Source organism: Lissotriton vulgaris, chromosome 2_1, assembly GCF_964263255.1.
Source record: "Lissotriton vulgaris chromosome 2_1, aLisVul1.2, whole genome shotgun sequence".
Lineage (NCBI taxonomy): Eukaryota > Metazoa > Chordata > Amphibia > Caudata > Salamandridae > Lissotriton > Lissotriton vulgaris.
In genome coordinates, this window is record NC_141687.1 from 1615914654 (window position 1) to 1615940009 (window position 25356).

Consider the following 25356-nt stretch of genomic DNA (forward strand, 5'->3'; position numbering starts at 1 on the left):
GGTTTTAAAGAGGACAAGATGGCTCTTTGGGTTCATCAATCTGCTGTGGCTCACTGTGGGCAGCGTATTTTAACCAATGCAGGGGAGATTCAACCTTTCGTTATTACCCATGAGTTTGGTAAAAGTAAAGCATGTTATAAGTAAATGCACGTCTGTGGTAATAAGCGTTCTCAAATGAGGGCGAGTCATTCATTTTCCATGTCTGGACACATCCATAGACGCCAGACTGTGTCTGTGTGCCACTCATGCCTGCCCTGTGGGTTGGTTTGTGGAATCTCCATGATAGGTCATCATTCTTTTAATATCCCACCCTCCTTCCCACTGCAGATCGATTAAGACCGTGATCCTTTCGGCTAAAAAGTTGACAGCAGGTCTCGAGGAGCATGTCGCTGTCATTCATTAATTGCCCAATAATTGTACCTCCTGCTCCCCTGCCCATTAGCTACCATCCTCGAAGGGTACAGCATCCTGAGTGCTCCTGTCTCTCCAGAACATTGAGGAGCTGAACTCTGGGGCTGTTCTGTTCATTATCTTCTACATTAAGACCTACATGTTGGTACCAGCCAACATATATTTGAGATTAAATCAGTGATCTACTCCATACTCAAGATTTAAATATCCATAATGATTCCTAGGCAATACACACATTCTTCATTAATGTGAGGTTTCAAATGTGCTCTGGGAGCCCTCCAGGGCTCTTCATGAGAGCTCTGATCACCCTCCCCCATGACCAAGGTGGCATTTTGGGCTTCTCATCTAGACGTGCATGGCATCACTTTCAGGAAATGCAGTGGTGAACAGTTTCTGCATCGTGGTACTTTCAGAGGTACATTTTAACGCTCACCAGGGTAACACGGAGCACATGCCTAGCCCGGGTGGGTTCACTACAGCAGGGATTTGCCTATTTAAAACATTCCTACTGGAATTCCTTTAGGATTTGTCTGTTTATAAGTCAAACAAAGCCAGTGTCAAATATACAAAGTGAACACACCATTCTATGAGTCACCTGTTTTTATAGTAGGCATATTTTAATTTGTGACTGAGAATGGGGGGTGGGGGGGCGGGGAAGGTCCCTCAATGCACAGCGTGATGTCAGTTGATTATATCAGTTTGAGGCAGGTTAATCTGTTTTCAGAAATTGAATATATTCACTTTGAGTAAAGTTTGTAATCCACATTGATTCGATAAGTAGTGAACTTGGAAAAGGAAAATTAAACTGAAAATTCCAAGTTCTATCCCAATTTGGTAGTCCCAATGCATTTTGGGCTGCTGGGAGCCCTTCATTAGGGGAATGTTAACCTCCGATGTGAATGGTACGGGAGGTTCAAGTATTACTCCTCGCCTGGTAGTTCCTGTCTTGCATATTTTAATTTGTACTATCTCTATGGTCAGTAGCCACATTTGTGAGTTCGTAGCCCTCCTATGTTGTACAAGGCAATAGGTTTCTTCGAGCTTTGAGAATCCTCTGTTCTTGTATTGCCAACAGACAAGTGCACAGTTTATACCCACAACTTTGACTGGCATAGCCAATAGGTCTCGCCTTTGGGACCGTAGAAGTGTTTAGCCATGCAACAGTTGTTGCACCAAGGATATTGTGCTGCATAACTAAATACTTATAAGGTCCCAAAAGCGAGACCTATTGGCTATGCCAATGCTTGTTAAAAGTAGCATGTTACACACAACCTTCAGTGAGTCTGTGATTAACAAACAAGCCTTTGTGGATAACATGACCTCTCCAACCAGTCATTAAGACCCTTCGGTTGAGTGGAGTCCAATTACTTAAAAAATCTCAATGTAAGAGCTTTTTAGCGCTCTTGATACTAGGACTCTCCGTCTCAATTTCCAAATTTTGAGTCGAAGCTGAGAAGCACTGTGCCTTTGTTCTGCAGAATGGGTAGTCACCGTCTATTTTGCCAGTTGTCTGCAGATAATACGTTTGTATTTTGAAGTATGTATTTAAAGCTTCCTTTCTTTATTTCTGACCTAAAATAAACCACATGGGGATTTTGCAAAACAAATGTAATGCAAGAATACACAAATTTTTAGGTCTTGCCTGAGACAGTCCATGCGCTATCGCTTGCAAAACATTTTGTTTACTTAACCTCATCCGTGCGGTGCAGATTTACCGCCGGTGCTGGGCCCTAATGAAAATGGGTGTGGTCATGATGGAACGGTTCCGTCATGAGCACAGCTCGACCGATGCTCATGACGGAACCGTTCCGTCATGAGCATCGAAGGGGTTAACAGGGGGCTTACAGTAAGCCTGTCCATTGCTTACCATTGGTTGGCTTAATCGTCACTTATTTGCGTTTGGTCAGTGCTTGTCCACTTCTTCCCATCTGTTTGATGCTCCCCTGGCCTTGCCAAAGTACTTGCGTCCTGCCAATGTTGCCACTTTTTTGTTTCGCATATTGGAAGCACTCAGTGAGACGTTTACTTTGAATTAAACACTTTTGTATTGATTACTCTCAATAAGGCTGCATGAGTTTCACTTGCTCCCTTTATCTCTGTGTCCAATAGGTTTCCAACTTTGGTCCATGAGGGACAGCACCATATTTGTATACGTTATCCACATATCACAAAACTACATTTAGGAAATTACAGGCATTCATTTTTGGCAAAAAAATACATTAATTGAACCCAAGCATTCAGTGAGACATCCAATGTAAAATTAAACTCTCTTGTGTTAAGTGTTGCGCTCCTTACGGCTGCGTGATTTTTTTTTCCTTCTCTTGCTCCCATCCGGTCTGCTTCCTTCCTCTTGTTCTTATACCCACGCACACACAATCCACAAATAAGAAACAAGAATTACCGTTCTAATTGTAGTCAAATGTGCTTCTTTGACGTCCAACTGGTGCCCAAATCTGATCTATGCAGGACAGCACCATATCATGTTTTTACGCTAATACAGTTACAAATAATACATGTTACAGAACTACATTTAGTAAATTACAGCCATATATTCTTGTAAACACCGATAATGTTTAAGACCTGTTGGCTTTGCCATTGCTTGTTTGGTAGAAGATGTATAGTCTATTCTGCTCATCATGGCCATTAAGTGAGTGACACCATATGTAGAAGACCAAGGTTTTTGCTTAATTTGTTTTCTGGTTCCATGGGAGTAATGTGGGGAAAATTAGTTCAAAAGAAGCAGCGCAATGAAGTGTGGCAAGCTCTGGCTATACTATCAGTTTTATATGAAATGGACTTGGTGAGGTTTAGTATGTGGTCATCAAAATACTCAGATAGAAGGTTCAGTTGACGTATCCATCCATTCTAGCTCTAAATACAGGTGTCTTCGTCAGAACAAAGGAGGCACTTGAAGTAGCACCTTAAGAAGTAATTATATGAAATGGGGATTTACGGTATGATATTGCTATAAGTCCAGTCAAAAAGGGGGGTGGTAAGGAAAGTTGCACAACATAATTAAGATAGTAGTAAAATTGCTAAAGGAGCAAGGAATCAAACACTACGAAAAAACGGACCATAAAGAAAACACTCATGAGTATGAAAAGTGAATTAAAGGCAAGCCAACTTGGTGAAGAGTACATTTACTTAACACCTGGGTAAGAAAGCACACTGCTTTAGGGAATAAACACTAAGGAGAGAAGAATTATAGGGCACAAGACCTATCGTGTCTGTAGGGAGCAAGTGGAGTAGAGGGGCTTATCTCTGTTGGCTCAAGAGTCCAGATATGACCAGGAAATCTCGGAGTAGAAACTTCCTTTTAGGCTGCAGGGGCAAGGGATATATGATAAATGAGACCGTATAATATTTGACTACTTGGAGGTAAAAGAAAACCAGCATCTGCAATGCCAATATATTGTGTCCGCACAAAGTATTGGCTTTTTCAATTTTTGTTGTTGTCCATGTTGTACAGCAGCACAGCTGAGAATCTTAAGCAACAGGAGGGAGAGTGGGGGAAAAGGAATACGGATGATGGGACGAGGAAGAACAGATGCTTTCAAGCAAACACTGACACGGGAGGAACACTTTGGGATGATGGGGAGAGAAGCACACGTGAGAGCCAGCTGCAAAAGGCCCACTCCGGTAAAGTGGTTAAAAATGCATTTAAAAAGTAGCTCAGAGGAATGCGTACATTCTCCAGAAAAAAGCCAAACCGAGAAATAGGAAGGAAGCCTAAAACCTACAGAAGCTGACCAATAAGAAGCAAGCAAATGAGTAACGAGGAAGTTAACCAATGGAAAGCAATGTGTGCTCTCTAAGCACCTTAAGAAGTAATTATATGAAATTGGGATTTATGGTATGATATTGCTATAAGTCCAGTCAAAAGGGGGGGTGGCAAGGAAAATTGCACAACATAATTAATATAGTAGTAAAATTGCTAAAGGAGCAAGGAATCAAACACTATGAAAAAACGGACCATATAGAAAACACTCATTAGTATGAAAAGTGAATTAGCGGCAAGCCAACTTTTGGTGAAGAGTACATTTACTTAACACCTGGGTAAGAAAGCACACTGCTTTAGGGAATAAACACTAAGGAGAGAAGAATTACAGGGCACAAGACCTATCGTGTCTGTAGGGAGCAAGTGGAGTAGAGGGGCTTATCTCTGTTGGCTCAAGAGTCCAGATAGGACCAGGAAATCTCGGAGTAGAAACTTCCTTTTAGGCTGCAGGGGCAAGGGGTATATGGTAAATGAGACCGTGTAATATTTGACTACTTGGAGGTAAAAGAAAACCAGCATCTGCAATGCCAAAATATTGTGTCCGCACAAAGTATTGGCTTTGTCGATTTTTGTTGTTGTCCATGTTGTACAGCAGCACAGCTGAGAATCTTAAGCAACAGGAGGGAGGGTGGGGGCAAAGGAACATGGATGATGGGATGAGGAAGAACATATGCTTTCAAGCAACAGAAAACAGAAGGTCTTGAAGAGACTATGCATGCGCTGTCTTGGTGAGACTTCAAAGTGACTGCTCAGACCTGTGAAAAAATGGGCTTCAGATGAGGTCCGCAATGGAGGATTTAGAAATAAGCTCGTAAAAATTGAATGAAAGAAGTTAGTTCTGTAGTTAGCAGCACTGATTCAACAATAGAGTGAAAAGTACATGAGTGCAGGGGATCTGATATTCAGGGAGGAAAGTCGCCCTAATGCATTTCCATAGACTTAATAGACTGAGTAATGTGTAATCTATAGTGTTAGTGTCATGGATTAGTGCTCAAAAATAAGAGATTGGATGTCCCAAAAGAGATTAGGTTTATTATAATTAAAAAAACGATTTTAAGACCGTTACCAAATCAAACGGAACCATTGTCTGAGCTCGTGAAAACATGTCCATGAACATGGTAAATATACATTTTGCAGCGTGAATATTTCTAGATTCACTATGCTGTGCCTAATTCCGCGGGCTAGTGGTTGGGTCCGGAATCGTAGTCTTTTTTTTCCTTTTCTTTTTTGTAACCCAGGTGGGCGTCGACGTCCCACCTTTGGGTGTACTTTCTATGACGTCGGCACGCTTCCTGCAGATGCTCCCACCTTTGGGTGCCATCTTAAGATTCTTTTTTCCGCCGTTGGGTCTGGATCGTTCCCCGAGGGGCTACAGAGTTTTGGAGGAAAGAAGACGCAGAAAAGACTAATTTTGCACGGAAAAGATTGAGAAGACGACGAGGAACACCACCAACGAGCTGGGGCGACTAAGAAGGAGAACTTCGACGTCCAACTGAGAATGCGAGCACAGAGGGCCCCCTGAGCGCAAGAAATGGACAATACACCTTTTCAATTCTGCCGTAACTGCCACCACAAATACGCGTAGAAGGACCAGCACCCGGTTTGTAACCTCTGCCTACGGGTCGACCTCGAGAGCAAGGACTGCAACGCCTGCTCCGCCTTCACACCGTAGACTCTCCGGGTTAGAGAGTGGCAGAGAAGAGCCAACTACAACATGCAAGGCAAGGGACAACCACCGTCCCTTCGGGACCTGGGGCTCTCGAGCGACGAGGAGGACAACTTCGCCGGAGAAGACGACTACACGGTCGTAGAGACCGTCAAGACGACTTCTAAAGAGGTAGGAGAGTCGACGACCCCTAAAGCCCCGACAGACCCTCGAAAGTCTGAGTCAGACTGTAGGGTCTGCTTTCCTATGGTCGCCCCACTTTTTCTTTTTGCTTCACTGGTTTTCGACTTAATGTGGCTGTGGGCCTGCTAATCAGACCCACAGCCCAGCTGCTCTCTCTCTAAGTTCACTACAATGTACTTTAGGTGCATTACCAATTGGATACTGGGTCACCTTATGAGCCCCTGTACAGTGTACTATAGGTACCCAGGGCATAGGTGCATCCAAGGCCTACCAGGGGCTGCAGCATGTATTATGCCACCCCTGACTGGCCACTCACATTGACACAATTGGCTGATCACTCAGCTGGGGCAAGGTCGTGTAATCACTCCTTGCTTAGATATAGTATTCCTATATCTAACCTTATATCTAGACACATATACACATATAAGTCACTCCTATGGCAGGCCTTAACAATCCTGGAGGCAGAGTGCTTGGTTTTATGTGAGATGGTGCTCTAGCATGAGCTGAGACTGTCTGCAGCTTTCGGAACCACGTCCTTATAGCTGTTCTAGAATATTGCCATACCATATACCCTTTAGTGCATTATGAACCTCGCGGTTAAATGCTAACTCTGGTTTGGCTTTATCAAAACATGTCGAGTAAGGTGTCATACGTTTTGGAATACTACCCCCTCGCCAGTTCTGGCGACGGGAGTAGCATTCCACCCTTCTAGAGGGAGAAGACCTGTTCCTACTAATCCCGGTTAAAGTTAACCAGAGCCTCAGCATCACAAAATGGATGCTGCTGCCACAGACACAAGTCTGACCTCCTGCTGCTGGGAGTCCTTCCAGCGAGGGAGGCTTGGACAATAGGTTTCCTGTCTTGGGAGGTGCTAGCACAACCCCAGACAGGCTCTTGTGTATTGGGGCAGGGAGTGCTGAAAGAAATGAGACACTGCCTGGGGCACACAAGGTGTCCTATGCATAGTCCAGTTCATACCGGTGCTGGAGCTTCCCAGCCCCAGCTCTGGCGTGAAACTGGACAAAGGGAAAGGGATGTAACCACCCCCTTCCCTGGTCCCACCCATAGGAGGGACCTAGCAGGTAATCCAGCCCCTAGATTTGGTATATAGGTAGGAGCTGAGTCCCAAGACTTTAGATTTATCCTGACTGAAACTTGAAACAAAACTCTGGACCTTCGACATTCTACCTGAAGATAGAAGACTGAAGAATCTCCCTTGTGGTCAAGGAGTGACCACCCTGTGCAAACAGGCAACATCCAGCGATCAACGGCTTGCTTTGTCGACGCTCCCGCCGGAGCCCGAGCACAAAGCCTGACGAGAACCGGACTTCCAGACTTCCAACAGCCCGATCCACAGTCCCAGCAGAGCTGAGACCCGTGGAGGCGACGTTGGACCGTCCATCTTGAAAAGTCTGCGACTTGCTTTTTGTGCAGCACCCAAAACACCCTCGAAGCTGTGCATTGGGGATTGAGAAGCCCCATCCCCGAGCATCATTCGCACCGAAGATCAGCCCTGCACCCTCCACGAGTTCTGCGTGGGGCCCTTCTGCATTGTCCTGCTCGACGGGTCTGTCCGGTCACTTGCCCGTTGGCTAGTGGCCATCTTGACGACGAATCTTTGAATTTCCAACGCTGGTCTAGTTGCTCCAGACTGGCCCTTGCTTCCCTGAAAATAAGCAGCCCATCAGACCTTGCTGGTCTGATTAAGAAGCCAACTGAGTTTCCTGCGTGGGTTGCCTTTGCCAAGGCTTGTTGACTCCAATCCGCCGGAAGCTGACACCGCCGACAGCGAGAGCCTTCGTGGGACAGTCCGTGCCTGACTCCTAGTCGTCGTCCTGGTCCACATGGCTGCAGAGACAAGCTTCACGACATCACCTGATTGCTTAGCTTCATCGCCTGGTTCCTTCCTGGTCACTGGCTAGTGACCCAGACTCTGTCCCCTCAGCTTTCAGGTCCTCTTCATCCTCGATCCACCCTTGGATCCAACCGGACACTTCTCTCCTGATCGCCTGCAGCATCTTTCTTCAAGGCTCCATAGGATGCAGCGACGAAACCCGATACACTTTGACACCTATGCACCCGCTTCCTGTGGGTGAGGTAACACGAGTACTCCGGTGCTCCTGTGGGTATTGACTATCCAACTGTCTAGGTTTCAAGTAACTTTCATCGAGTCCATTCAGAAGTGCCCTAAAAGAACTAGTTTGCATCTTTTACGTTCCCATTCATTCTCTATGGTAACTCACGTGTGTGTTTAGACACTGCACACGCATCCCGTGGGCCTCCTGCTTCTTAACTCTTGGTAGTTCAGCGTAGCCCCAGCGTTGCCATAGGCCTATTCACTTTCTGTGTAGTGGTCCTTATACCACTATTTTAGTATATGGTTTAGTGCGCCCCTAGGGCCCTACTGTATTTTGTGCAACTTATTGTATTTTAATTAAGTATCTTGTATGGTGCTTGTGCCTCTGACCTCATAAAGAGTTCAGAGGGATTGTCTAGAAATAAATAACATATATATTTTATATATATCCTGTGTGGTGTCCTTTCATTTGGTATTAAAGGGGTTACATATGGTAAAACAGCTGGCTTCACATGCCCTCTTGAGTTTAGCCTAACTGCTTTGTCCATGCTACCACTAGGATAGCTGGTCTATAAGGTTGACTTTACAACCATCACCATAAGGGTTGTTTTGACTGGTGCAAGGTGCTCACTAGAATAGTGAACATCATATACCAGGCCAACTGCTCACACAGACTCTCGAAAAACAGAGTCTAAGTCTTTGAAGGGAGCACTGGCGCCGAAAGTCTCGACGGCGGCAGCTGCATCCAAGGACAAACAACCCAGCGGATCCTTCGAAAAGGACTCCCAGGCGGCGAAGACCAGCCGAAAGCCATGGTCATCGAAACACATCCCCGAAAGGGATCGATCGTCTTCGAAAGAGAAGGACCCGAAGGTCGCTTCGGCGTCGACAAAGGACCCGAAGGCCATGTCGTCGTATACGTCGAAGAGATCAGCCGAACCGTTCGACGCCGAAATGGAGAGAAAGAAAAGACGGCTCGAGGCCGAAATGGATAACATCCTGCAAAGAAAGGAGTTTGACGAAAAGATAAAGAGGTTCGCGATTCCGTCGAAGCCAAAGACAATGATCGTTGAAATAGAAGAGGAGGAGGACTTAGATGCCGAAGGGCCGCCGAAAAGTCCAGAGACCCAGGACCATCCAGAGGAAGAAGCCTTCTACTACAAGGAAGAAGGCGACGACGATCAGCGGACGACCCTCGGCTCGGCATCCTCGGGGATACAGGACCTGGAGTGGCAGGACCTAGACACCGAAAGCCCAGAAGAGGCCGTGGACATGTACCCTTCGAGGTCTTCACCACCAGATGACATTGGGGTCTACAATATGGTCATCAAGAACGGGGCAACAGCCTTTGGAGTCAAGCTAGATGAGGAAAAACCAAAAGCAGACTTCCTCTTGGAGACCCTGCTCCCCACACAAACTAGGAGCCAGTACCTCCCCATGCTTGAGTGTCATGGCCCAGGGTAAAGAGGCGTTCAAGGAACCGGCAACATGCAGGTCCGTCACGCCTAGGACGGAGAAGAAATATAAACACTCCTCTAAGGATCCTCCCTACATCCGAGGATCAGTTACAGCAGACTCGATTATTGCGGCGACATCCAGGAAAAGGGCAAATGTGTCTACAACATCAGGGCCACCACCAGACAAGGAGAGCAGGAGGATGGACCTAACTGGGAGAAAGATGGAAAGAAATGCTGCAATGCACTGGCGCATGGCAAACTGAACAGGCACCAGTACCAAATTCTGGACGAGATCGGACAGCTGATCAAGCACCTCCCAGACGAGTACCAACAAAGAGCTTCACACCTGTGGAGGAGGGGAAAAATGTGGCAAATTCTTGCCTCAAAACAGCCTTGGATGGAGCTGACACGTCCAGCAGACTGATGATGTTGGGAATTACGAAGAGAAGGCAGGCCTGGCTCAGGATCTCAGGCTTCAAAACAGAGGTACAGCACAACATTCTAAGTACCCCGTTCAATGGGGAGACATTGTTTGGGGCGCCGGTGGATGAAAAGCTCACCCAGCTCAAAAAAAGAAAACGAAACTGCAAGGTCCATGGGGGCCTTACAATTCAGGGGGATGAAAAGTGGTACTCCGTCACGGAGACCGAACGGAAGAGGGAGAAACCAGCCAGGAACGTCACACCAGACAATTCAACAGTCCCACCAGGGCGACAGCCAAACACAACAGGGGCATCAAAAACAAACCTGGCACTACCAGCAAAGGGGCCAGTCCATTCGCGGGAGGGCGAACGGACGTGGACAAAATAAATGAGGAGGCCAACAACCCACCTCAAAGTGACTCCGTCACGCAATACGTGCCCACCCACGCAACTCCTCCCAGGGTGGAGCACAACCAGACCAACAGAGGGTTACACGGACCAAGCATCAACGAACATGTAACACCAGTAGGAGGCAGGCTAAGTAATTTCTTCCGGGAGTGGAAGAAGATAACCACAGACAAATGGATATTCAACATCATACAGTACGGATACTGCATAGAACTGGAAAAGACACCGCCAAACAGGAAACCAAAAAAGAGGGCGCAGTCAGGAAAGGAGCTAGAGCTACTTCAAAAGGAAGCAAAGGAACTCCTCCAAAAGGAGGCCATCGAACCAGTACCATACGGAGAAAGGAACAAGGGAGTGTACTCCACCTACTTCCTGGTACCAAAGGTGGACGAAACACTGAGACCGTTCCTGGACCTAAGGTCCCTAAACACGTACATAAAAACGCAAAAGTTCAAGATGACGTCCCTACAAGAGGTCATTCCTCAGATAAGGGACAAAGACTTCATGGCCACCATAGACCTCAAAGATGCCTACCTGCACATCCCAATGAACAGGCAGCACAAACATCTAGTGAGATTTACCATCAACAAAGATCACTACCAGTTCACAACCCTAGCATTCGGACTAAAATCCGCACCAAGGGTCTTCACCAAGTGCCTTGCAGCAGTGGCAGCGCGCCTAAGGAGGGAAGGGATCCATTTATACCCTTCCCTGGACGACTGGCTAATAAAGGCAAGTTCACACAGGACATGCAAAGAACACGCACAGCGCGTGACAAGTACACTGGTGAGTCAGGGATTCTCCATTCACTGGGGGAAATCCTCAATGAATCCAGAGCAAGTAAAAATCTTCCTAGGAGCACAGATCAACACCATACAGAGCAAGGTGTTCCCCAGCGACAAGAGAACACTGGCCCTGCTGAAGGAGACGTGCCTCTACCAGAAGGGCCGAGCTCTGACCGTGAGGACAGCGAGCAAGGTCATGGGCATGATGGCCTCCTGCATACATATGGTACCAAATGTAAGGCTCCACATGAGACCATTCCAGGAATGGCTGCAAGAACAATGGTCACGAGCTACAGGAAGTTGGGAAGATCTAGTTGTTGTAACGCACGCAGTGCAGGAGGAGATGATGTGGTGGAACAAGGAGAACAGAAGGGAAGCCTTTAACACCAACCCCAATGGTGACCATCACCGCAGACTCATCCCAGAAGGGATGGGGAGCACACATGAGCAAGCTCAGGGTGAGGGGTCTGTGGACTCCAGCGGATGCGGTCAAACACATCAACTACCTGGAACTAAAGACCGTGTTCTTCGCCCTGAAAGCCTCCAGACAAAATTGTACAACCAGAGAGTGTTGATCCACACAGACAACACAACAATGATGTTCTACATCAACAAGCAGTAAGTAACACAATCAGCCCCGCTATCGAACCTAGCACAGGAGATCTGGAGATGGGCCATCCCACTCAAAATAGACCTGCAAGCCATACACCTACCAGGGAAGGACAATGTGGAAGCGGACTGGCTCAGCAGACAGACATCGGCAACCCACGAGTGGAAGCTCAATACACAGGAAACGCAAAGGCTATTCAGAAGGTGGGGAACACTGACAATAGACCTATTTGCAACACACCAGAATGCAAAATGCCGAGACTTCGCATCCAGGCAACCAGGGGAAGGATCCCTGTGGAATGCCCTATGGATCAGCTGGTCGAGAACATTTGCTTACACTTTTCCCCCGATACCACTGATACAGAGTACTCAACCAGTGCAGAGAGTACACCCAGCAGCGATAGTAGCCTACACAAGAGGAGAAACAGGGAAGAGTTTCTTTACATCACAGATAGTAAAGAGATTCCTGGAAGGGGCAAAGAGGATCGCACCACCAAAGAGGATGCCGCCACCGGCATGGAACCTTAATTTAGTCCTAACAGAGCTCATGAAAGCACCCTTTGAACCCATTCATAAGGCCTCCCTACAAATGCTGACAATAAAAACAGCCGTCTTGGTAGCGATCACCTCGCTGCGCAAGGTGAGCGAACTACAGGCGCGAACGCTACAAGAACCCTACATCCAAATACACAATGATAGGGTGGTGATGAGAACTGACCCACACTTTATGCCAAAGGTGGTATCAAGGTTCCACATCAACCAGACAGTACGAATACCAAACTTCTTTCAGAAACCGGCCACAAACGCAGAGAGGGCACTGCACACTCTGGAAGCTAGAAGGGCAGTAATGCACTACATAGAAAGAACCAAGTAGCACAGGAAAACAAAGCAGTTATTTGTGTCCTTCTCAAGCAGTTTCCAGGGTAGACCAGTAACAAAGGGAACCATCGCACAAACTATACAATTCTGCCACCAACAGGCAGACCAAGAACTAGCAGAAGGGGCACGGGCCCACTCTACCAGGAAAAAAGGAGCAACAATAGCCTTCCTGGCTAACGCACACATTTAAGACATATGCCTGGCGGCGACATGGGCTTCAATGTACACGTTCACTAAGCACTACTGTGTGGATGTACAAATGAACAAGGAAGCACAAGTAGGACAGAAGGTGCATGAACATATATTCAACAACCAACGCTCATCTTCCACCCAGCCGCCACAAACATAAAAAACCACTACAAAGTCTTTGCACAGCATAGTGAATCCAGAAAGATTCGCGCTGCCAAACGAATAGTTTCTTACCTGTCGGTGTAGTTTTGCAGCTCGAAAAAACTTTCTGGATCCACTAGCGAACCCACCCACCTCCGCCAGAAAGATGAGGCTGGAGAAGCAGTTGATAATACAAGAACAATACAGAAACAGACACCTTGAAGGAAAAAGCGGGAAAATCACTTAATTGGAAAGGAAATAGAGAACATTGCCAAAGGATTCGCAAACAGAACACAAAACAAGAAAAAAGAATCTGAAGATGGCTCACAAAAGTGGGAACTTCCGCAGGAAGCATGCCGACATCACAGGAAGAACACCAAAAGGTGGGACGTCGACGCCCACTTGGGCTACGAAAAGAAAGAAAGATTCCGGACCCCACCACTAGACCGCGGAATAATGCACAGCATAGTGAATCCAGAAAGATCTTCAAGCTGCAAAAATACACCGACTGGTAAGAAACTATTTGTTTGCTGTTCTTCTCTGTTTTGCTACATACCGTTCAAGTGCATATTGCCATTCTATTCATGTTATAGAAGATGTTGGCAGATATAATGTAGTATCAAACAGTCAAATAAATGGCCGATAGCTTGAATCTTGCACAAATGTACATATGTTGATGACCTGTAAAATATCCAAACAGTCATTGTCCTGTTTGACAGGACAATGTAAGATTGTGAAGCCAATGTACATGTAAATCAACAAGGTTACAGAAATGAGTGGGTGACCCAATCATCAACTGAAGGCATGTGTAGATCCAGCACAACAAGTATGACTTTTGGGTGATGTATATCAAGAATGAGCAAATTTTAAAACAGCAGTTAATGAAACTACCCTGTTTGGATTTACTCTTTGGTCTGTGAGTTAAGGGCCCTGGTTATCTGTATTTTGGGGACGATTGTATTTTCTTTTCTTTAACTTATAATTCTCTGTAAAAGCCATTTAAATGGGTTTAAGTTCTTAAATCACAATGTCAATAATATCCACATTTAGCAGTCATTTTCTGCAAATTCTAAATAGTATTTTCTTTCTCTTTGCAGAGGATGTTGATCCATCAGTTGGTCGGTTCCGAAATATGATCCAGACAGCTGTAGTGCCAGTGAAGGTACAACGCTTAAACAAAATGTTTAACAAATATTTGTTTTCAGTGGCAGTGAGCATTTGCAGCTGTCGTGCCTCCAGTGTTTGCGATCAAAGAAAATAATTGAAAGCATTTAATGTAGAGAAACAGTTTCGTCGTAGCCTACTCTTGCCTCAGTTTTTCTTTTTCTATTTTTTGATATGTTTTCAGTGAACGTTCATACTTGATTTTACATCAATTATCTCATAGAGGAAAGAGGGCAAACCAGTATTCCCTTGGGGCTTTGGTAGATAAAGCAATCAATAAACCGGACCCACAAAGGATTTGTTTATACAAAATGATTGATTTTGAAAAATTCAAAATGTCAAAATAGGAGTTCCATACATCACTGCGAATTTATTCAAGAAAAACAATTTTCGAAGGAATATTACTCTTCAAGCAAAAATAATTTAGTGGCAGGTGTAGCTATTCAAGGTTTGAAATTACATTTTTAAATTAATATATAAAGTATACAACGGCTTGTCTTAACTAAACTCTGACCGCCAGATCTCGTGTCTTATGTAAAGTTTGACCCCAACATTCCGTTCTGTATTTATTAAAATATGAATTTTCGACGTGGACCAGTTGAGAGAAGTCCTTTTATATCCTTTTGAAAATCTGCAGTCCTGGAGATGGTCTCGCTGTCTTATTGCTAAAGAGACCAAAACGCTGACGAGTTGTCCAATTTCCATCTGAATTGGTTGATCTATGCTAAATTGAAAATGTTGAGTATATTTCAAACTTTAAATAGGATCTGGACATTTAAACACACTGATTTGTGGTTCTGAAAATTATGTAAAATTAAATTATAACCTTAGTGAATGTGTTTTCTTTTACACAGCGGATCCAATTTTAAACCCCGTTGTATACTTTTTTTATATATTAATAAATATTTTTCTGAATATCAAACATTGAATAACTACACCTGGGACTGAATTATTTTCGCTTGAAGAGTAATATTCCTTCGCAAATTGTTTTTCTTAAGTACATTTGATGTGATGTATGGATGTCACATTTTGGCATTTTTAATTTTTCTAAATCATCAAACATTTTGTATAAACAAATCCTTTGTGTGTCCTGTTTATTAATTACATCTATTATCTCCGCATCATTCAGTTCTGTGCATGTAAAGATTGAAATTGTTCAGTGCCCTAGTGAGGTCTGTTTTTTCAGAAGCAGCTTAAGTTCAAGTACAGGAACTTTATGTTGTAAATATTCACCTAGTGGAAAAGGTTCTAAAAACAATCATTTGTTTTCAATCAGTTAATGTGATTAATGTTCCTGGGCAGCAGTTTGCCATGGTACGGGGGAGGGAATATTCCCACTCGAGTGTTTCCCCAGAAATCGCCTAACTGAAGTTCGAGGCATGTGGGCTGCTGAATTCATATCTGTGCATAGATCGCCACCTAGTGTTGGGTCCGGATGATTGCACATTGTTGTCCTGGAAGAGTCTTCGAAGTATCACGAGATAGGTGGCTCCTCCCCTGGACTACAGTGCGCATGGGCATCGCCTCCATCCCCAGATTGTTTTTTTCCGCCATTGGGTTCGGATGTGTTTCGGTTCCCTCTGTCGGAACCGATAGTTGTTCAACTTCTACTCGAGACCAAAAGGTCTTTAGGCTGGGCGTCGGTATAGTTGCGTTCGGGTTTCTTTCTGACTCTCAGCCCCAATCTATTTCTGCCCTTCCACGTGCTTTCGGCGCGGACGGGCCTACACTACACTCTTGCTATGGAGCGGACTCCGTTCAAGAAGTGCCCGGTGTGTAACTCTAAATACTCACACCTCGATGTGCACCCGGTGTGCAATACCTGCTTGTCACCGGATCACCGCGAAGACGCCTGCATGGCGTGCTCGAAGTTCCGGAGCAAGAAGACTTTAAAGATTCGTCGAGCCCATAGGCTCCAGGCTAAGTTATCAGCTGCGGCGCCCCCACCAGATGACATTTTTCAAGAATCTGTCGAGGACGAAGGCGACGAGCAAGGTTTGGACTCTAATCCCGCTTCCGAAGGGGAGACCTACGACGCGGGTGAGGAGAACTTTGCCGAAGTCACCGACGAGGTAGGGGACGACGATCAGACTTTTACCACGATGGGAGATAGCTCGGAGGAGGAGCATCCCCAAACAGACTCAGGGGTTAGTCCCCTTCATACGGCCCAGGTCGAGGGATCGCCTTCGGGCCTTACCCAAGATCTAACTATGAGTCCTACGTCCCCGCCTTTGGGCCCGGTCACGGACATTTGTGAACCATCGCTTACTTCGAAGAAAACGAAAGTGAAGCCAACTGGTCCCGCACCCTCGGATGCGAAACCGAAAGCGAAAGTTGAGATGGTCAAGAAAGTTCTGGAGGCGTCAACTTCCAAGAAAGTCAAAATGGCCGACCCGAAGCCCTCGGGGTCGGTGCCGAAGCCGAAATCGTCCGACGCGTCTGCGTCGGCATCGAAAGGGGTCGCGGACCCGAAAAAGGCTCCGAGGAAGCGGCAGGGCGACGACGCCCATGGCCATGGGGCGTCTGCTCCGAAGAAGGTGGCTGCCGGCGATCAGGCTCTCGACGACGGAGGGTCGGTCGGACCGGTCAAGCCCTCACCGGCCTTGACGATGAAGGTAACGGAATCCCTGCAGCGGATCCGAAAGGACAGTGTGGTTCCCGCTCAGGACGCTGTGGCGCCTAAGCTCCCACCTAAGCCTGCGAAGGGGCAAACGCCTATTCGTTTCACCCTAAGACCCAAGACGGCGCCGAAGGCCTTCGCGTCGACACAGGGCGGACACTCGAAGGAGGTATTGACGCCAAAAGCTACCTTGGTGGCGTCGAAGCTTCGGCTCCAGCCGCTTGCTGAGGAAGAACGTCGTGAGGTAATCATCGACGCCAACACCGGAAAACTGTCTCTCCTCAAGAGGAAGATCACGACGGAGCCGGCGTTGGAGCATTTCAAGATCCCTCTCAAAAACAAAAGGGACTCTTCGACTTTGGCGGAACCTGTGTCCCCACAGGCCCTGGGACTCTCGCCAACGCATTCCCCCGCAGCCGATGTGGACGAAGACGATGCTGAGTACACCTATCCGGCGTACTCGGATCCGGAGGAGGAGCGTGCCCCTTGGTCCGCCGGAGGCGACACGGAGGACCCGCAATCGGGTCAGGACACGCAACTCTTTGCGGCCAAGACGTCCCCGACGGAGGACTCGGCGGCCTTTAATGCTCTGATCGAGCGAGCTGCGGCGAACCACGACGTCGAGCTGCACTCGGACCCCGTGGATGTGGACTTCTTATTCGACACCTTCTCTGTGGCTGAGAAGACAGTCAAAACGCTGCCGATGCTCAAAGGTGTGCTTAAACATGCAACGGAGGTCTTCAGGGAGCCCACACGGGCGCGTGTGGTCAACCCTCGAATCGACAGGAAATATAAGGCGGCGCCGACGGATCCTACCTATAATAAGGGACACTTGCCATTAGACTCCTCGGAAGAGGGCGAACTCTCAGACTACTGGTGACGCTCCTTCCCCCAGACAAAGAGTCCAAGGTCTTCGAGGCATCAGGCAAACGGATTGCTGCACAGGCAGCTAATATTTGGAGAATTTCTAACACCCAAGCCCTGCTTGCACGTTATGATAGGGCCCATTATGACACCTTAGAGGCCATACTGCAACACTTACCTGACCAATACAAGGAGGCAGGGGAGATGCTGATCCAGGAAGGCAAACTCATTACAAATGCATCCATCAAATGTGCATTAGACGTGGCAGAAACAGCCTCCAGGGCTATCAACACCAGTGTGTTGCTTAGACGCCATGCCTGGCTTCGGATTTCAGGGTTCAAACCCGACATCCAAACTACAATATTGAATCAAACAGTGAATCCTGACCACCTGTTTGGACCTGAGGTGGATGCCACCCTGGAAAAAATGAAAAAAGATACGGAAACTGCCAAATCAATGGGGGCTTTACAAAGTCAGCAGTTTCGGAGTGGTTCCTTTCGCCGCTCAAACTCCAGAGGCACCACAAGGGGGCAGGCATCCCAATCCTCGCAGTATTACAAAAGTAACACCCAGACCACGTACAACAACAAGGGTAGAGGTGGTTACAGAGGCAATAATGTCAAGGGCAGGGGACGTGGAAACAATAGCTCCAGGTCCACCACCACCAACAAGCAGTGACGTTCTGTCACTGCCCCCCGACCATACAACACCGGTTGGGGGGAGACTCCAGCAGTTCCTGCCGGCGTGGAAGAACATCACCACGGACAGGTGGGTGAGGTCCCTTATCCAGTACGGGTACTGTCTAGAGCTTACTTCCATTCCACCGGACATACCCCCAAGAAGCCGTCCTATGTCAGGCGAGCATTTGACCTTGTTGCAGCAGGAAGTTCTAGTCATGCTGCAAAAAGGGGCAATAGAGCTCGTTCCTTTGCAAGAGCGGGGAACAGGGGTTTACTCCCTGTATTTCCTGATTCCCAAGAAGGACGGATCCCTCAGGCCCATCCTGGACCTCAGGCCCCTGAACTGGTACATACTCTCGGAGCACTTCCATATGCTCACGTTGCAACAAGTGCTTCCCCTGCTTCAGCAAGGGGATTTTCTGGCTACGCTGGATCTGAAAGATGCCTATTTTCATATCCCCCTGCATCCTTCCCACAGAAAGTATCTCAAATTCACGATCTTAGACCAGCATTACCAGTTCAAGGTCCTGCCGTTCGGGGTCACCACGGCACCAAGGGTATTCACGAAGTGCCTAGCGACTGTGGCGGCGCATCTCCGTCGCCAGCACGGCCACGTCTTTCCTTATCTGGACGACTGGCTCATTCAGGCAAGGACGGAACGACAGTGCGTGGACCATGTGTCACGCACCATTCGACTCCTGCACGATCTGGGTTTCTCTCTGAACTACCCCAAGTCCCATCTCCAGCCCGCCCACGTGCGACAGTATCTGGGCGCGACAATCAACACTCTGGCAGCCACTGCGCAGCCAAATTCAGTGAGGATCGCCAGTATCCAGGCGCTGATCCAACGATTCAGACCCCAGCACTCGCTTCCAGCGAAAGTGTTCATGCAGTTGATAGGCATGATGGCCTCCTGCATCTCCATTGTCCCGCACGCGAGACTACACATGCGTCCGCTTCAGGAGCGCCTAGCACGTCAGTGGACTCAGGCTCATGGGCAACTGACAGACCTAGTGTTGGTGAGCGGTCGGGCATACAACTCTCTGCATTGGTGGAATCCACAAAACCTTTGCAAAGGCCGACCATTCCAAGAGCCTGTCCCACAGATTGTCCTGACAACGGACGCTTCTCTCCAGGGTTGGGGAGCGCATGTACTCCACTACACGGTGCAGGGACTATGGACACTACAGCAAAGGAAGATGCACATCAATGTGTTGGAACTGATGGCAATCTTCATGGCCTTAAAGGCGTTCAAAGTACATCTGTGCAACAAGGTCGTGTTGATCCGGACGGACAACATGACGGCCATGTACTACATCCAGAAGCAGGGAGGCACACACACTCCACAGCTGTCTCATCTGGCTCAGAGCATGTGGAAGTGGGCCATTCAGAGGAACATCTTCCTCATGGCAGAGCATCTCCCGGGCAAGGACAATCAAATGGCGGATCTGCTCAGCAGGCACAGCCATCAGATGCACGAGTGGGAGATACATCCATCAGTACTCCAACCGTACTTCCAAAAGTGGGGTCATCCAGAGTTAGACCTATTTGCCACAAAGGAGAACGCAAAATGCCGAAACTTCGCCGCCAGGTTCCCACACCCGCAATCACAGGGCAATGCGATGTGGATGAACTGGTCAGGCAGATTTGCGTACGCTTTTCCCCCAGCACCTCTGATACCGCTGGTGGCACGCAAGCTCAGGCAGCACTCGATGACGCTCATCCTGGTTGCTCCAACGTGGGCTCGCCAACCATGGTACACCACGTTTCTGGAACTCTCCGTGGTACCGCATCAGAGGCTTCATCTCACTCCCAGCCTTCTGACGCAGAGCCATGGCGACATTCAGCACCCAGATCCGCAACAGCTCAACCTGGCGATCTGGCTCCTGAAGTCCTAGAGTTTGGCTACCTCAATCTTCCCCCCGATTGTATGGACATCATTCGGGAGGCTAGAAAGCCCACTACTAGAGCTTGTTATGCGGCTAAATGGAAGAGGTTTGTCATCTACTGAGCTAACCACAATATCGACCCGCTAGATGCTTCCATTCAGAATATCATCTGTTACCTTTTCCACCTGTATCAATGCAATTTAGCGTACTCTTCCATCCGTATTCACCTGTCTGCTATGGCAGCATACCTCCAGAATAGGCAGCACCTGTCACTCTTTAAGGTCCCTGCTATCAAGGCCTTTCTGGAAGGACTCAAAAGGGTCATTCCACCAAGGACCCCACCAGCTCCAGAATGGAACCTCAATGTGGTTCTTACAAGGCTGATGGGTCCTCCCTTTGAGCCACTGCACTCTTGTGAGCTTCAGTTTCTGACTTGGAAGGTTGCGTTCTTAGTAGCGATTACATCGCTAAGGAGGGTTAGCGAGCTGCAGGCGCTCACCATCCAGGAACCTTTCTTCCAGGTACATGCTAACAGGGTGGTGCTCCGCACTAACCCTAAATTCCTGCCCAAGGTGGTATCACAATTCCACATTAACCAGACGATCGAATTGCCAGTGTTTTTCCAAAACCCAGAGACGCTGGCGGAGCGCATGCTCCACACCCTTGATGTTAAGAGGGCCTTGATGTATTATGTAGACAGGACGAAAGATTTCCGCAAAACCAAACAACTTTTTGTTGCTTTTGCTACTCACCACAAGGGAAACGCAATCTCCAAAGCGGGGATTGCTAGGTGGATAGTAAAGTGCATCCAGATCTGTTACGCTAAAGCTAAACGCACTCTCACTATCCCACCGAGGGCCCACTCCACCAGGAAGTTGGGGGCCTCTATGGCTTTCCTAGGTAACATTCCCTTAGAAGACATCTGTAGAGCAGCCACATGGTCTACCACACATACTTTCACTAAACACTACTGTGTAGACGTACATTCCAAACAGCAGGCAGCTGTTGGTCAGGCTGTTCTAAAAACGCTTTTTCAGACTGCTGCAGCTGGCACGGGCGGCCGCCGTTAATGGAGGGACTGCTATGTATTCTATGCACAGATATGAATTCAGCAGCCCACATGCCTCGAACTGCAAATGCTACTTACCAGTATGCATCTGTTCTTGGCATGTAGGGCTGCTGACATTCATATCGCCCACCCTCCTCCCCGGCGCCTGTAGCAGCTGCAGAATTTTATCATATACATACATATGCTCATAGCATGGTCATCACTCACATTCTTCACTCCATCTCTGCCAATGGCTAAAAACAATCTGGGGATGGAGGCGATGCCCATGCGCACTGTAGTCCAGGGGAGGAGCCACCTATCTCGTGATACTTCGAAGACTCTTCCAGGACAACAATGTGCAATCATCCGGACCCAACACTAGGTGGCGATCTATGCACAGATATGAATGTCAGCAGCCCTACATGCCAAGAACAGATGCATACTGGTAAGTAGCATTTGCATTTTGCTACACCAGCATGGGTTTATGATAAAGCTGTGCCTCATCCTGCCAGTTTAGTAGCTGAACTCAGAAATGTTACTTTTTCCCCTAAGAAGTTAACTGTGAGTACATCATAGGTGTGTCTACTGGGACGCCTTTGTGTGGACAGTAACCTCGCAGCGTCCTTGGCAACAGTGCTGTCTCCAGATCGTTTTTTTGTGGTTCCTGGTACAAGTTGTAGAGTTGGAAAATATCATGTCTAAAAAGCATAAATTAGGTGAATCGTTGATAACGTGGCCTATCGAACAGGTAGTGTGAAAATTTCACTTGGCATGCACACAGTAATAGTGAGTCAGCATATGCAAAGTATGGAAGCCTTAAGGAAGATTAGTACACCATACAGAACTAGGTTAATCTGTATGTTTCTCACCTGGAAGTAAAGGGAAAAACACCAAACCCTTTTACATTGGACCTCAATATTTGAAATGTTACAGTACTCTTAGTGCTTTCATTCCTGAATTCCTCTAGCCACTCCGCTCTAGAAAGCTCAATGTGTTCTGTGGTTTCCGTGGATGGAAATACAGGGAGAATGATTAAAAAAAAAATATATATGTCATTTCTAAGATTCCCTTTCTGACTGGAGTGTGCCTTTACACTTTTTTGCGATTCTCAAAACTTAGGTCTGCTTAATATCCTGTTGTCCATAACGTGGAGGTGTCCGTTAATTTTTCTGTATTGGGCTTAATGTTGCGGCCAAAAATGGCTTTGTAAATTAAGCCATACATATTCTAGTTGAGTTTTGTAAGCAAAACTTTACCAATAAGGTGCCTGGCGCAGAGTCCTGCTTTAACTGAATTAATCATCTATTTATGCAGATGGGGTTTATATAATTTACTAAGAACTCTTAAGATCACTCAAAGAGCACAACTGATTAGGAAGCGGGTCCCACAACCTGGTTGCTTCATAAGAAAATGAGCGACCTCCTTGGCAGACCCTTTGTATTTTTGGAAGCCTCTGGGGCAGACACACTATGTGTGTAAATTCCATACTGGTGTGTGGGTCTCAATCTGGTCCTTCACAAACTTAAGGAAAGGTCTGTGGATGGCTTTTAACTCCTAGTGAGTACTCTTCGCTTATTCCTCGTTTCAGTTAGCTGCCATTGCAATTGGTCCGGATTATGAGCAACAAATGTCCTTCATGGTAGTTTCAGCATAACTCTCATTGCCATATTTTGGACAATCTGGAGTTTGCGCAGAGTACATTTGGGGAGGGCCAAGCATAGAGGGTTGCAGTAAACTTAGCTTAGACCCTTGTGTTGCTTGAATCACTTTGAATTTCTATTCAGAAGGCAAAACTTCAGTTATTTTTCGGAGTTGTATCTGGTGGAAAAAAAGAAGGTACTTTTACAATTTTTGCTGAGCAGTTCTGGTCTGTCAAATGTGAAAACCAAATTACGCATGGAATTCACTAATGCTGGACAGTTTCCTAAGGAGGATCGCCACCACAAGTTGGACCATGGCGAATGAGATCCTCCTACATTCAGCATCTCGATTGTATCCAAATTTAATTTAAAATAGTTATCACTCCTATTCCTGCCCCTGATGTAATATATATTTTGTGAAGTTAACTGGTGGCAGTGCTAAACTGTCTGATGTATGTATAATAAGAATAGATAATCACGATCTAACAAGACCTATCAATGTAGCTACGTATACATTGATTAAAAATGGACTTAACAAAGACTGTGAGATTTCACACTCCTACCCGAAATCGGTGGCCAAAAAATGAAACATTGATAATGCTTGAACACAGTTCTGGAGAGAGGATTTCAGTCATTCAAGGTCTTATTTTTTTATTCCAATTTCAAATTTGTGAAATGAGTGACCTGAATCTCACCTGCAGCTCGTTTGTTTTATTTGGAATGAATGCCAAGCTTCGAGTGCTGCGTGAAGGATGAGCGCACATATGCAATTGAAACTGCAGACATTTGCAGGGGGATCTAGCTAGTATTCAGCAGCTTGAGTATTTCAAGAGAATGCATAAGCTGAATTCTTAGTGGTTAAAATGTAGCAAATTGTTTAGTCTCCGAAGCAAAGCTAATTTTTGGAAGAGAAGTGAAATACCCAATTTTTGGAAGGGAACCAACAAAAAGAGGTAAAGTGATTGGACAAGCAATGAGTACATGGAGCCTGAAGTCCACAAGCCCCCCCACATTCGGACACTGCGATGGAAAGGTAACAAGCGTTTGGCATCTATGGAGCTGGTGGTCATGGGCATAAATTCAAGGCCATGGAAATCAAAGCTCTAAATACAAACACAGCATGCAACACTTAAAAAAACAAAACAAGAGGCTAGGATACAACTCAGATCTTGCCTGCTTCATATTGCCCAAATATTTTGTGGTGTCTGACTTCCAAATATACTGAGAAATGTGAACATCAGTTCTTCAACTTCTAAGCGTCTGCAAATAGTATTGCAGTGTTAGTTGTTCTTGGGTTCACAGGTTGTGCATTATTCCACCATCTAGTGATGAGTATAGATTTGGTTTTTCTCTCCGTGGGCGCCACCTGCTACCATTTGGGGATATTCCATCCTCTTGTGAGTTTAGACATGCACTCCAGAATACCCTGTACATGGTTGCCTTGTTCAGATTCCTTTTTCAGCTGTTGGTTCAGGAGCTAAAGGTTAAAGCTCCAGCATTGTGAAAGACAATTTGGGAGACTCCTTGAAGGAGCAGTGAGGAGAACATTCGGAAAACTAAAGAAAATACCATCAAGGGATAACCACCCGATATCACTGAAAAGGTGTGCTGTGTGTGTGTGTGAAGTCGGAGAAATGCAATTGGGGATTGGATTTGTCCCTTTGTATTCTGGCTCAAGTGCCTCCACAAGATTGCACACAAGAACAGTCACCAAGTCTGCAATCTCTGCCTGTCCAGGGAGCACAGCACCAGAGGCTGCAAGGCATGTGCTGATTTACAACTAAAGACGCGCCTTCCCAGAGAAAAACAAGCATTTACAATGCAATGGTCTCGGCTTTGTTAAAGTTAGAGCTATTGGCATTGCAAATGGAATTTTTTTCATTTTTTTTGTAAAACATAAATAAATGTTATTGTCATTTACAATGACAATAGGTGAGAATTAGAGAGTATTAGCGGACACAGAGCCACACACAAACACACACACAGAGCCACACACAGAGCCACACACCCACAGCCACACACACAGCCACACACACACACAGAGCCACACACACAGCCACAGAGCCACACACACAGCCAGGTCACTAGTAACCCCCCTCCCCCATTGCACAAACACACAACTCAAGGCTCTGAATGATCACATAACTCCTCCCAGCCCCTCCCCCCCCCCCTGCTAGGAGAAGTTGTACCTGTGGCCGCGATCGTGAAGAAGATGCCAGGAGGAGCCTTGCAGCGTTAAAGAGCAGTCGGAGACCACACTATTGGTAAAATGTTCAACACAAATGATAACAGTATAGCAAAACAGTTTACCACAAAGCAGAACCTCAAACTGGTGACTGATTACTAAGTACATGCTAACAATCAAAGACTAGAGATAGGAAGGAGATGGCTCACACATATTTGGAAAGAAGAAGCAGACCAGATGTGTCAACTGATACCTGAACCT

The 25356-nt window shown here is 46.7% G+C and overlaps 1 protein-coding gene across 1 annotated transcript in view; it reads left to right on the forward strand.

Annotated features, from left to right (window-relative positions):
• PPP1R8 (protein phosphatase 1 regulatory subunit 8) overlaps positions 1 to 25356 on the forward strand; it is a 132160-nt gene that overhangs the window by 90853 nt on the left and 15951 nt on the right. The window contains exon 6 of the mRNA XM_086957487.1: positions 14103 to 14167. Within this exon, the coding sequence (XP_086813613.1) occupies positions 14103 to 14167 (65 nt within the window). The remainder of the gene's footprint in view (positions 1 to 14102; positions 14168 to 25356) is intronic.